Genomic DNA, 13,405 nt, shown 5'->3' with positions numbered 1-13,405 from the left:
TGGAGCAAGGCAGTGCCCTTGAGGTGATGGATGGTTATGTTATTTGTCCTTTATTTTTATTTCCCAGTTGTGAAGCGGACTTGATTTTGATTTGAAACTTTTCAAGCAGAAAATGTAGCATTGTCCAGAGTATTTTCACTGGTTAGTCAGAATCGTAATTAGAGCCATAAAGATAATCAGAAAGAGTTCCATTAATCATGTAATCAATTAATGATGCATGAGCATCATCCCATGGTCCTCATTGCATTATCGAATTAAGGACACCAAAAGAACATGGCGAAGCTAGGAAAGCATACTGAAGTCACCAGACCAGAGCCTGAACATGCCAGTATCTTCCATCTGTGAGATGACTTTGCCACCAACGTTCAACCCATAAACCATCTCAAGTGCGGTGTTATTGTTAATATCGAACCCAGAAATTTGGCCAATGAAAGGGAAACCCCATAATGATCTGGTGGTGTGTAGTAAAGATTGGGAGGCATTGACATTATCTCGATTCCATTGATGAAAGCCTAGTGTCATTTGAAGCACTTGGGGATGGAGTGAAAATCAGGTCCAACACCTGATTCTCTTCCACATTCAAGCAGAATTCTTTGACAAATGATTCAAAATCTATAAACTCAGCAGTAAGGAGAGAACTGAAATTTTTTAGTGAAGTGTGAGAACCTCCTTTTACAGAGAAAAAGGCCTTGGAGCAGTTAAAATTTTCATATGAAACAGGATAAAAGTAGTCTGAACGAATTTCTTTCCAGCACTAGCAGGGAAAATCTATTTGAATTGAACCTATAGCTTAGCTCAATGGTTCATGCTGCCAGAGGTAGCATTGGGTAGGTCAAAAGTTTAATTTCCAACTCCTGCATGCAAGCTGCAATGCCTTCTCTAATTTTCAGGCTGCAGTTTCTTGCATTATAAAAAAAAAAAAAAGTGCTTGAATTCGGAGCCAGAGAGACAAGCAGTGAAGTAAGGGGCAGTATCTACTGAACCACCTTGATGATTAGCCCTATAGGCTGCATAGTTGTTATGGGATGATTCTACTGGACCAAACTTCGAGTTTATGTCACAATCCAGAATCTGAAGCTGTTAAGATGACAAGAGCTCCACAATCCAGGGTAATATCATCTTGTGGGACATAAGGAGGAGCAGATGAGATAATCATAACAAAAAGAAGGTGTCATTGAGAAGTTCTGCATTGGAAGCAAATGAAAACGAAGATATATATATATATATATAATGTAACTTTGGTAAATAGAAACAATATGAATCAGGAAATGGCTTGGAATTCTGATAATCTGAATTCTAAATAGATTTAAAACTGAATTTTTCAATAAGTTATAAAGACAACTTAAAAGATACCACACCCAAAAATAATACAGCTTTACTTCAGGAGCCTATTCACAAAAGAGTGTTCAGAGGCTAGACAAAGAATCTGAAATTGCCAGTGTCTTGCTTTCTCATTACTGATTCTACTATCTTGAACTAAAAATGAAAAGATTACAAATAAAAAATTATTGCTGATATTTGTTTACAACAAATTTTTTAAAGTAATCTGGCAGACTTTTTTATAAAGAAAATTGAAAGTCCGAAAAAACAAAAATCAGAGGTTGAAAGTGTTAAAATTCAAAACTCTAAATTTTTTAGATATTACTTTTTAAAAATATAAACCAACTAAATTATAATTCAAATTCAAATCCCAGAGCAGCAATCATACTCCTTGAAAACATAGGACAACTACCGTATAATACATGCCAGGATCGACAGGTTTCAATGGAACAAATGGTTGCAGGAGTGAATCAAGCAATTTCTAAAGTTAACCCATTTGTGATCATAAAGTTCACTTAAACCCTAGACCCTAGAAAAGAAAAACATAAAAGATTAGCTGCAGCTTTCCAAATTGATTATATCGATTGCAGTTCGAGACCTTAGGAATTGATACTTATATCTAATCCTTCAATAGCGCAAAAACCCAAAAAAAAAAAAAATTCCATCCAGATAAAATTATGCATGGTAGACTTGTGAACAAGATAGAATCAAGAATTGCACTATCAAAATTTCCGATTCATTTGGATAATGAATGAAAACCATGGGAATACTTTTGAGTACAAAGTTTTGCCCAGCTCATAGTCTCATATATTGCTGCATAAACAAGGTCTTCCAAACAAAATGGCTGACAAAAATAGCTATAAAAGAATAACTCTTAACGAATTGCCATCATTTGCGTCGCCTGTGAGCCTTCTTCAACAACCTTGTTTGCTTGAATGGTGCTGATGAGACTGGCAACATTACCCTGGGAAATGAAATAGATAGGGTCACTAGAAAATGCAAACACAAGTTAAATCAAATGAAAGATGCATACTGCTTTCGACTCGATAAGATATATTATACTAAAACAAATTTTAATCAGATTGATATATCCGATGAAAGGAATAGTAGTTACTGACAAGTACATAGATGATGCAGAACATTGGAAATATTTTCAACCAAGACCAAAAAACTGTGAACATTCAAACAGATAAATGGCTAGGTAATAATCAAAGAAACATTTTCCATGCCAACTGCTACACGTATGGTAAATATCACAGAAAAAAGAAGAAACTTGAGTGAAAAAAATGAAGCATCAATTGTGTGAAATTCTTTACCCTCCATGTTGCTAGTTTTGATCGAAGAGACTGCCATTGATGCTGTCCAAAAATGCGCTCAGTACAGCAGCTGCATGTTAAACAAATAGTCAAGATAAATAAAAGGCATATTCTAGATAAATCCCATGGACAAGAAAGCGATGAAATGAGACCAACATTTTTTTGCCAGAAAATCAGATCAACTTGAATCACACATGCATCACACAAAGAGAGAGAGAGAGAGAGAGAGAGAGAGAACTAACAGCTTACCTCACAATCACAACCTGATTCATCTGATCCATTTTACAGTCCATTAACTTAGCAGTTATTGCCTTAACAACCCACAATTCCACCTCATCATCTTTGATCTACAAAGAGAAATACATCAGTTTAAAAGAAAAAAAAAAACCCCTAGATTATGCAGCAAATCTGGTGCAGAGGTAGCTAAGCAAGTTTACCTGAAGAGTATCCTTGATGAGGGCATATGGAATTTGTCCAGATTCATTAGAGCCAAGATCAACCAATGACATCAACCTCATCTTTGCTATACAATCTTCATGGACAAGACCTGAACCATGGAATATTGAGATATATTAAAATTTGTAGGGACTTTAGCTCGTACAATAGGCCATTATAGTGTGTAAAGGCAAAAGATAAAGCATTACCATAACTTTTCATTAAGGTAGAATTTGCAGCCTGAAATTCCAAGTAGGCATCCAACTGCTGAGTCAGAAAGATCTTCAGAAGTTGATAGACCAATGCATATTTAGCATCCTTCTCTAATTGCCCTACGGCAGGCATATCTAATAGATCACACTGCAAAATGACAACAAGAATTAATCTACAAGCAACTAACTCTGAGCAAAACAAGGAGAATGCAGAAGACTAAATGCTCGTGCAGGTACTCTGCTAGAATGTAGGACACAAGACAAGCCAAATATTTCAAAAGCTCTAGAGGGATAACATAAAACAAAAAAGTTTAAATGCAAGAAAAAAAAAAGGAGGGTTGTTTGAAGAAGCATGGAAATGACTAGAACAAAATAAGCTTAAAATGAAGAAACATATGTATTCAGATCAGCCAGGATCTGCAACTTTGGTAAGATACCTGAAACATGTCAGGTGCCTTCACAAATTCTATGACTGCGTGCACAGCTTCCTCCTTGGCTTCATTCAGTGTATATGAGTCCTCACTAGAGAAAGTTGCCAAATACATGGTCAAGAATTTGATAGAATCCTTTCCTGAGCTGGATTTGCAGAAAAAGCCATTAAGTTGAAATATATGTAAGAGTGCAAACAATAAAAAAGAACAGGTATAATCACATATAGATAATGGGCAAATGAATTTATGCTTTGGGGTTCCTATATACCTTTTGTTTTCTTTCAGTACACTTGCAATGGTAAGGAAGAGGTTCCTTTGATCCTTGACCCCAATATTCCACTCTTTCAAGAAACTATCAATCTTTTTGAAAGAAGGTATAATATGATCAGTGACTTTCCCATTCAATGCCAAATTTAAGGCTTGCATGTATACAAAGAACCGGCTATCTGGGCCCTCCAACAAATTATAGAGATTAAACAAGCTGGAAAAAATAAAAAAGAAAAAAAACTAGAAACATCAGAAAGAGCCTTGAAAATTATATAAGCAAGAATTATAGATCATTGTGGAACATTACATCTTTAAACGCATTGCAGGCTTTTCATTTGGTTGTTGGGTGACTTTTGTGGATATGAGTTTTGCCACCTCAAGTTCTTCATCTGGATTTTCGAGCTTCGAGACAAGATCACAGATAACAGTGAAGGTACACTCAAGATCTGAAGAAAGATTAAAAAAGAAATTAATTATTTGTAAAACTAGAACTTCAATGAATATTTATAACTTCATAATGACAGTAAGTACATATGACAATTCAATCTGTCCTACTCCTACCTACATTAGTTACACAAAAGTTATTCACAGGGAACAAACGATGGCTTGAACAACAAGATCTCACCTATCTTTTCAGAAAAATAAGTTGCAGAACTATGAACTGTTACAATATCATAATTTGAAAAGTATCTATAATCTTGGAACTAAAACACCATAATGCAATAAGGCTCCATTGTGGGTTTTTGCTTCTTGCTTTTCACATTCTAAATAGCAGAAAAAAAGAAAAATCCTAATTGATTAAAAGTGAACATAAGACAAAACCGCAAAACCAATTCCAACATAATTTCTCCATTGTAAAAATAAAATCAACCATTTTATTCTCCAAAAGTTCAATCTTTAATTTGTAAATTCTCCAAAACATTGTTCGCTTTAATATCCAAACACGTTTTTAGCAAATGGGACAGTAAAGCAGCAGCTAAATCCTCAGCCAATTAACTAATACTAACTCAAATTAAGATTCAGCAATCTCCATGGAAGCGCGGTGTGAACGGAGATAATAGTATTTATTTCAATTTATAAATCTGCTAAATTATTGAAATAAATGAAACGAAAACAAATCGCACCTTTATCGGAGACCTTGGAAAAGACTAAATCGGCAGAAGTAAGCATTAAAGAAGCCAAATCCAACCATCTTCCCATCACCATACACTCTTGTGCTTCCATACACAGCCTCGTCACTTGCGGCTCCGCAACCTTTAACCATAATTGAACAAAAAAATTAATAAAAATTTGAAAAAATAATTTATTTCAGATTAGATTTTTGGAAAAAATTTGAGATTACATCGGGACCAGCATCGGCCCAAGCGATTTCAGCGGTGAATCGGACAACAGCGAGGGCGGCATCTTCTTCGGTGGTTGGAACGACGGTCGTCATTATCGTTTTGAAGATCTACAAAACCCTAGTTTCGTTTCGGTTATTGGGCCGGGCAGAGCGAGAAACAGAGAGCATGAAAAACCCTAGCACTTTTGGATTTGTAGTTTTATTATATGTTTATATTATATAGACGGTTATACTTATTACCGTCTATTAACTTTTTTTTTTTTATATCTTTTTAAATGCCAAAAGAAAAAAAAAATTTTGGCCAGCATGAAATGAAATTAATAAACTCTAATAGTCTATACGTAGATGTTTATTTAATATTTAATAAATATAAAATATAAAAATTATTTTATCATATATCAATATATTAAATATAAAAATATTTAAATTTAAATTATATATTTTATATGATATTCTATTTAAAATTGTTAAGTTGAAATAAACTCCACCAACCGCTGCATTTGGCCTAATAACTAAATAGGCATTAATTCATTCGTTAAAGCAGTTTACAAAGTTTATGTTTCTAAAATTGCCTGTAATAATCACCAACCGACATCCTTAGTAACTTAATTCAAATCCAATTCTTGTCTTAATTTGGTTGACCTTTTTACTTTCTTTAATGCATATTATGTTTAGGGAAGGTAAAACACCCGAACTCGTCGGGTTTTGATCCGATCCGACAGTTTAGCGTCGATTTTTTTTTTTTTTTAAATCGGGTATCGGTTCGGGTCGGAGTCGGGTAGAGTAAAAAATTTTCGGGGTCAGATCGGGTTTTAGGCAAATCCGACCCTACCCAACCCGATATATATAAAAAAAATTATTTTTTTAATTTTATATTTAATTATATATTTTTTTTATATATATTTAATTTTATATTTATATTTAAAATAATATTTTATTAATTTCGGATCGGATCAGGTCGAATTTAATTTTATATAATATCGAGTCAGGTCGGATTCGGATATTAAAAATAAAAAAATTTATCGGGTCAAGTGCGGGTTTGGGTATTATATATTTAAAATCGGGTCGGGTTCGGGGCGAGCAAAAACACGCCCCGCCCCGACTCGTTGCCATCACTAATTATTTTACATTCGTTTCTAAAAATTTCGTTTAGAAAACATGTAATGAGTTGAGGGGAATTCTGTTATGGCAGATACTGATATTCTTCTGTCTATTAAGATTTGCTTTTTCTTCATTTTGCAGATGGGATTGTAAGGATAAGGATGAACAAATTTAAAATTTATTCAATTGATTCATGTAATTATTTTTAATTAAATGTAATATTTAATAAAATCTTTCTTTTACTCTCGGCTTTTTTTATTAAAAAATTGTTAACAGGCTCACAAGATAATAAAAATAAAAAAGAAACATTAAGTGATGTGAAATTGTGGTTGTGGATGGAAACTAATGGAATTCTTCTACTACTTGCCCCTTCTCTTCATCAATTAAAATTCTAACCTTCTTCCAGGGAAAAAAAAAGGGTTACATTCTCTCATCTTCGAGAAAGATTTGTGGCAAAATATGACTACCTGCCTGTCTATGTTCATAGTTTCACCTAAAGTCATAATGCTATTACTAAATATTCTTAAACTCCATTTAGTAACATGGAACGTTTGTGGTGGTATAGTCCAGTGGCTTCCGGCCCGCAAATGTGATCCAATGTTGTGGGAGCCATATCCATCAAGCGATCAAGGTGTAGGGTATTAAGCATTTAATATGATGATATTTCCAGCAAGATTGCCTTTTCCTGCTTACGCCAATGGAGATACCAACTGAAATTAGTTTAGCATATTCTCCAGGGTTCAAAATCTACAGAATTGTTTTACGATGCAATCATCCGCACCTGTTTGTGCCTGTTAGTTCTCCGAAGGGAGAGTCATCAACAACGAGAAGCAGAACTGCTTATCCCTTAGTGATTATAAGCCACAATAAATCATCAACCTTTTATTTCAGCAATTCAACAAGTTTAAGCTCAGATGCATCATGTTACAAGAGAACTCGATTCAACAACCATATTAACAAAACAAGCATTCTAGTATGCACCAAGCCTTGGGAAAAACTATAGCTTGTATCGCATTATTTTGAAGTGTGAATCTTTCACTAGCATAAATATGAATATGTCTTGAAGGGAAAACCAAAAACAAAAACAAAAAGGGCCAAGGAAAAAGATATCAACATATTCTGTGCTCTGATACAGAGGTCTAAGCTATCTAGTGGTTGAGCACCATACACCATTTTTGATGGTATGTGCATATATACGTTCACTCAAATTCAGTGAATAATTTCCCTATACCACATCAAATGAAGCCCCGAGTGGCACTTCCATAAAACATCTAACAATTAGATTCTCTCAAGGTGAAGAGATTTTTGAAATCTCTACCAATAGTTTGTGTAAGGCTTGAGGCTTTGAGAAAAATGGTGAGTGGTCAGCACCTTTTAGTCGGAATACTTTTTCTGGTGGGCTTGAGTTAATCATGCTTTCCTGAAGTACCATAGGCATGGCATTATCTTCAGGAGTTTCTATGTAAAAACGCCTCACAGATCCATATTTCAAGTCAGAAAGAGAAAGCTTCTCCAAAACTGGTGCAAAAGGGATTGGTCTCATCGAAACTGATGCTAATGCTACATCCTGGACCAGGGAAAGTGAAATAAAATCAGCGGTAGTGAGAGTAAGAAAAAGAACAACATGTTGCACATGACCACAAATGCATTACATACACACATACAAAAGAAAAAGACTAATTTGAACAATAAAGAATCAAAAGACTAAATTAATCAGAAAGTTTTAGACAATGAAGTTAGAAGGGTTAACTACAAAGGCTACAAAGTATAGCTGGTAGCATCCAGATGTACAACCCCACTACAGATCCGTTTTTTAGTTCAGCAATCTAAAATGGGCTTTTAGAACATCTTGCCGTGATGGGCAAGAACTAGGAATCTTAGCAGTTATTACAAGTAATACTTAAAAAAATTTGCTTGATGAATCATTCACTTGTTAAGTGGAACCAACAAATGACCTTCTTAAGTCTTAACCAGTCATTTTTTTCAAATGGATTTACTCTTCTCCAATCCACTGGGGAGTAGTCTATTATATTAAAATGCCATGTCAAATATATTGTGACACAGTGATGAGGCAACAAAAAGAAATAAACAGCATTATCCGATGCCCAGGAAAGAAACTAAATCCATTTCACAATAGCAGCAAATTAACCTGATCATTAACATATTTATTATAAAAGTTGTTTTCCAATGAACCTTCTACTTTAAAGTGAAAGCAGACAACCAGCATAACTAGTCATTTCATATTCTCTGGAGATGTCAAGCTACTAATGACATAATGCTTACACAGACCCACTTAAATACAAAATCTTTGTTTGCATTCATACAGAGAAGCATGTGGTTATGCAAATAAATGCACATTGTTGCATGCCAGCATACTAAAATATCTAATTAGTATGCCAAAAGATCTAATTGTATGACATATAACTCAATTAATTAAGAAAAAAAATCATTAATTGCGAGTTCAGATGCACCTTGGAAGGACTTTGATTGAATAACAAATCCCGCAATAAAGACTTGTTTAGATCAATAGCAGTTGGAGGGTGGTCATTTCCATTAGCATACAGAAATATCTGAGCCTGTTGCATTAGATCATTAGAACCTGCCTGCAAAAGTTTTTAACACTAGTTACATAAAGCCATAAAGTGCAAATAGTTAGATTAACTGTTCATAGAAAGCATTAACAAGTACTATCTAGGATTAGAGCAACCCATTAACATGTTCTATCTAGGATGAAATGACTAGGACAAAACGCAACTTGATGCTCAAGTAAATTCCTTTCTCTTGAATAAAGAAGTCAATATGGAACTTCAAAGCAAGTTCAGATTTTTTTCCTTAATAAGTCGTTTGGTACTTATTCAACATACACAAGAAAAGGTTTTCAGCAATCCAAATAAATCTCATAGGAAGTTAGATTTCCCTCCCTCTCTCAAAGGTTTGTTCTCAACTAAAAATGGAATATAAGAATAAATCTGACATTCTCTATTCAAAATCTCAAAGGTTTATTCTATATGGATGTCTTACTATACTTAACCCTTTTTTTTTTTCTGCAGAACGGATACCCATTTGAAGATATGTAAGAAAGGTAAGCCTCACTTCCTTCAAAGATTAGAGATAACAGAGCCAAGGCAGATACATATGGGGAAACAAGACGCCAATGCCAAAGATGCATGCAAATCACTAAGTTCAGCAAAAGTACTAAGAAGCAATTTGAATTTTGAACTACAGACACTTAAAACAGACAATCTCTTAGGGTGTATTTTTCGAGTCCAACATAATTAGCAGGCTTCTGCAGATTAACAACTTTTGGAAATTATAACGATTCAACCAATACCAACTTTTGGAAATTATAACGATCCAACCAATGCAAACCTGCTTGGCAAATATATCAAAAGTACTTTGTCCATTTGTCAACATTGCTGCAGCCACAAAAACAGCCTTTGCAATTTTAAAAGGAAACAGCTCCATTGCATATGATATACATGCCCCACCAAAATCATGCCCCACCAAGATCACCTGCATTATTTCAAGGCTATGAGCAATGAGGTTTTGTTCTTGATCTCTTAACTATCTCAAACTTTCCAATAACAGCGAGAATGCAAATTTGTAAAGAATGTGTCACAAAGATTGGTAGCAGAAACATGCAAGCACCAATATAATACTTTTTTTTTTGGCCAAAACCAGTATAATACTTTAGCAACCAATATAAAATAAAATTTTATATACCCCACAAAGGGTTATATTAACTATTTTAGAACCTCCCAAGGTTTAAAGTTTCGTACTGAGCAGGACACATCTTGAATTAATTAACAAGCTTGAAATTTAATTTCCATAAGAAAAAGTCTCTTCTGACCAAGAAACAAGCTGAAAAGGGAGCAGGGAGCATAAGTAACAGAAATTAATACAAGGAAAGAAAGAAAGAAAGAAAGAAATAGAAAAGAACCTTCTCGCCTTCAGAAAGTTTTTCAAGAAAATCAGTTAGAGGCTTCATATATTGTGAGAGACTGGTAATGCCATTTGTGTCAAATAAATGAATTCCAGAACCAGTCAGATCAACAGCAGTAGCTTTGAAACCACCTTCCTCTAGCAGTGCAATTGTTTTATACCAACACCAAGCACCAAAGCCTCCCCCATGGACAAGGACAAAATGATTTGTTTCCAAGGTATCAAGCTTTACATCCTGTCAAAGACAAAAAATGAGAAAAATCATAAGGGACACTCAAAAGAATTAAAGTACACCTAACCAAGCAAAGTTACTATATTATAATTTACAAATTGACGTGAAATGGCAACCAAGAACAGCCAATTAAACAGAACCTGTGAATATGCAGTCTTCTTGGAAAACTATTGACGGATTGGTAGAATTTAGACTAGGCCATAAAAATAATTATAATAAAAGAAATTGGCTGTAGTGCCAAACAATAGACAATAGTGCAAAATAACACTATAAGATAGATAAATTTGTCCAGAAATTTTCTGAATATAATTCTATCTTATCCAGTTGACTTGGAATTTAACAAATTTTCCCTTAAATGGTCAATTGTGGGACTTAGCATCATTATAACTGCACATGTATGGGCATTCTTACAAACAACAAAAGAATCATTCATTTTTATTCTTAACTCACTCTTGCAGCACTACAAACTGAGTAAAAGAGCATCAATAGTAATTGTTTCATTAAGTCCATTCTCATCATTAATAGTCAAATAAATAAATAAATGAGCAATGTTAATCTAAGTAGACCAGAAACATCCTTAATATTCAGTTTGTCACTGCTGAAATAATTCAACATATGCCATAAAACTATTCCACCACATATTGTGCAACTGAGGCTCATTGCCATGGTGCAAAAAACCTTAAATGTCCGCCACGATGTGAGGCAAAAATGGAACAAAGAATCTCCCAAAAAGACATCTGTAATTTGACATTCTTGTGCCAAATACATTCCCTTACCACCACTAGCCACCATGGAAATAGGTGTGGTTCCCATGGTTTTACGCAAGATTTAGAAATTCATACACCAGTGCACAAAAAGAGTTCTCAAGGCATTTATGAACAAGAGAATCACAAAAAAAAAAAAAAAAAAAAAAAAGAAGCAACGGCAAACCTCAAAAAGAAACTTTTAAACATGCAAGGTTTAACAGGGGAATGTAATACTACACACTTACATAATTAAATTAAGTTCCAAAATTGCTAATTCATTTTCCAGAGCTCTAATGACATGAAAACTCCATTTTCCTCAAATACCCAAAGAAAAGATAAAAGAACCAGCAAATATTACCAAAATTTAACAGCCGACTGACAAAATATAAACAACAAATGACAAAAATTCTAATACTATAACCAATAAAAAATTAGAAAATAATCTTCATTTCATCCATAACCACCATACATCCCATAATTAAAAGTCATAAAATTATCAAAAAGAACACAAAAACTCACCCAAAAAAAAATTAAACTCAATACCTCATTTACTAAAGCAGCCTACTTTACCAAAAATGACCCCCCCCCCCCCTAATTAATAAAAAAAAAAAAAAAACAATTTCTACCCAATAAATTACCTAAAAAAACCTACCTAAGAACACCATTTAAAAAGAAAATTACACAAACCTCGTTAACAAGCTGATGAGGTTGCAAAAGCGGGTCAGTAAGGGACCTAGCTCTAGAACTGGAGCTCCGAGGCAGCTGTCCCGCTTTCTTAGACCCCGAACAAGAATTGGGGTACCTCAATGAAGCAGACCTATCAAACGGCAACGAAACGCCCCCGTTTTGCTGTTGGTGTTGCCTGAACAGGATCGCAGCTGCTAAAGCCTGCTCCTGAATCAGAGTATCATCAAGCTTGTCTTTCCTCGACGATCGGACCCGAGCCCACCGGTTGCTGGAGTTGGGTCCGCTTTGCTGGTTCTGCAACCGTTTCGTGAGGAGTCGTTTCTTCACCGGTTTACGTGCAAAGCAGGTGCAAAGGTTTCCCATTTTGTCGACTGCATGAAGAGTAAAGAAGATAAAGGAAGGCAAAGAGAGAGTTCATATAAGTTTGTATTTACGTATTTTATACGTATAAAAATACAGTTTTTATTTACGTAGAGATTTGAGGAGGTGGAAAAGGAGCGGGAGTTAGAGGGAGGTGAAGTGCGTGGCTGACGGCCGTGGGATGGAGAGCCCAGAAGTGGAGGAGTTTTTATAGGAGTGTGGGAAAAAACTTGGCTTGCTTTTTTTTTTATTCTCTTAATTAGAATTTTATCAATGATCTTTTCACATTCAATAAATAATTACAAAGTCTCTCATTTTTTTACTGTCTTATATTTTTTATTATTGGAGTTACCACTTAAAAGTTATAAATTTAAAAAAAATTATGTGCATAATTTTTTTATCAAATAAGTTGTAAAATTGAGTAATTTAAGAGTAGATTAATAATTTAAAAAAAAATTAAACTAATTAAAATAATAAAATTATGTAATTAAATAAATTTTATTTTTTATATAAGAGTTAATTACATTTTTGGTACTTGAATTTTGAAAAAATAAATTAATTAATACCTAAAGAAATAAAGTATATCATTTACATCTTTAACTTTAAAAAAATGTACAATTTGCACCTAAAATTTTAAATTATAAAGCAAATTAATTCAACATCTAATCCCATTAACCACACAGCTTATATACATAGCATTTCATAAATATTATCAAATTATATGTTTATCACGTATATTATTAATATTTTTTTAATATAAATAAAAATATATATTTTTAATTTATTTGAACTATAAAAAATATCTAGGATTGGTTAATATTTTTTGTCAAGTGATATTACATGAAAGTTTTGACAAAATATTTATTTATTTTTATTTAACAAATAATATGCATAAACAAAATTATATTGATTAGATATCATTTATGCAAGTTTAGTTAACAATATAAAAATTTGCATTAAAATTATATATCATTTGAAAGTTCGAGGTGTAAATTGTACATTTTATTTATTTAT

At 33.6% G+C, this 13,405-nt stretch overlaps 2 protein-coding genes across 3 annotated transcripts; both read right to left on the bottom strand.

The window, feature by feature from the left end:
* Positions 1 to 2,034: 2,034 nt before the first annotated feature.
* On the bottom strand, positions 2,035 to 5,526 carry LOC111316757 (uncharacterized). Its single transcript, XM_022918859.2, has 10 exons — positions 5,324 to 5,526; positions 5,106 to 5,235; positions 4,289 to 4,427; positions 3,983 to 4,195; positions 3,721 to 3,859; positions 3,281 to 3,431; positions 3,074 to 3,183; positions 2,886 to 2,983; positions 2,637 to 2,706; positions 2,035 to 2,284 (listed from the first exon to the last, which is right to left on the bottom strand). The coding sequence occupies exons 1-10, from the start codon at positions 5,414 to 5,416 to the stop codon at positions 2,195 to 2,197; spliced, it is 1,233 nt and encodes a 410-aa protein (XP_022774594.1). The 5' UTR covers positions 5,417 to 5,526; the 3' UTR covers positions 2,035 to 2,194.
* Positions 5,527 to 7,278: 1,752 nt separating this feature from the next.
* LOC111316755 (putative methylesterase 11, chloroplastic) lies at positions 7,279 to 12,628 on the bottom strand. 2 transcript variants are annotated; one of them, XM_022918857.2, is made up of 5 exons: positions 12,032 to 12,628; positions 10,365 to 10,601; positions 9,794 to 9,937; positions 8,896 to 9,027; positions 7,279 to 7,991 (listed from the first exon to the last, which is right to left on the bottom strand). In XM_022918857.2, exons 1-5 carry the CDS (start codon positions 12,392 to 12,394, stop codon positions 7,713 to 7,715), a joined length of 1,155 nt encoding a protein of 384 aa, XP_022774592.2. In that variant the 5' UTR covers positions 12,395 to 12,628; the 3' UTR covers positions 7,279 to 7,712. The 2 variants fall into 2 exon arrangements, with proteins under 2 accessions (XP_022774592.2, XP_022774593.2); XM_022918858.2 differs by having other exon boundaries at positions 7,412 to 7,991; positions 8,896 to 9,000; positions 12,032 to 12,569.
* Between the last annotated feature and the right edge of the window lie 777 nt (positions 12,629 to 13,405).

Source organism: Durio zibethinus, chromosome 24 (assembly GCF_047325235.1).
Source record: "Durio zibethinus cultivar Kanyao isolate XHJ-2024 chromosome 24, ASM4732523v1, whole genome shotgun sequence".
Taxonomy (NCBI): Eukaryota; Viridiplantae; Streptophyta; class Magnoliopsida; order Malvales; family Malvaceae; genus Durio; species Durio zibethinus.
This window is presented reverse-complemented; position numbering and strand designations above follow the sequence as displayed.

What these genes read in the sequence shown, in the direction of transcription:
- LOC111316757 (XM_022918859.2), bottom strand. Translation starts at nt 5,416, where the DNA reads ATGACGACCGTCGTTCCAACCACCGAAGAAGATGCCGCCCTCGCTGTT. An exon ending in TACCTTAATGAAAAGTTATG is followed by an intron (nt 3,184 to 3,280) that starts GTAATGCTTTAT and finishes TCCATGGTTCAG; the next exon opens with GTCTTGTCCATGAAGATTGT. An exon ending in CAAAACTAGCAACATGGAGG is followed by an intron (nt 2,285 to 2,636) that starts GTAAAGAATTTC and finishes TTCATTTCCCAG; the next exon opens with GGTAATGTTGCCAGTCTCAT.
- LOC111316755 (XM_022918857.2), bottom strand. Translation starts at nt 12,394, where the DNA reads ATGGGAAACCTTTGCACCTGCTTTGCACGTAAACCGGTGAAGAAACGA. An exon ending in CTCATCAGCTTGTTAACGAG is followed by an intron (nt 10,602 to 12,031) that starts GTTTGTGTAATT and finishes TGTCTTTGACAG; the next exon opens with GATGTAAAGCTTGATACCTT. An exon ending in TTGATATATTTGCCAAGCAG is followed by an intron (nt 9,028 to 9,793) that starts GTTTGCATTGGT and finishes AAACTTTTGCAG; the next exon opens with GCAGGTTCTAATGATCTAAT.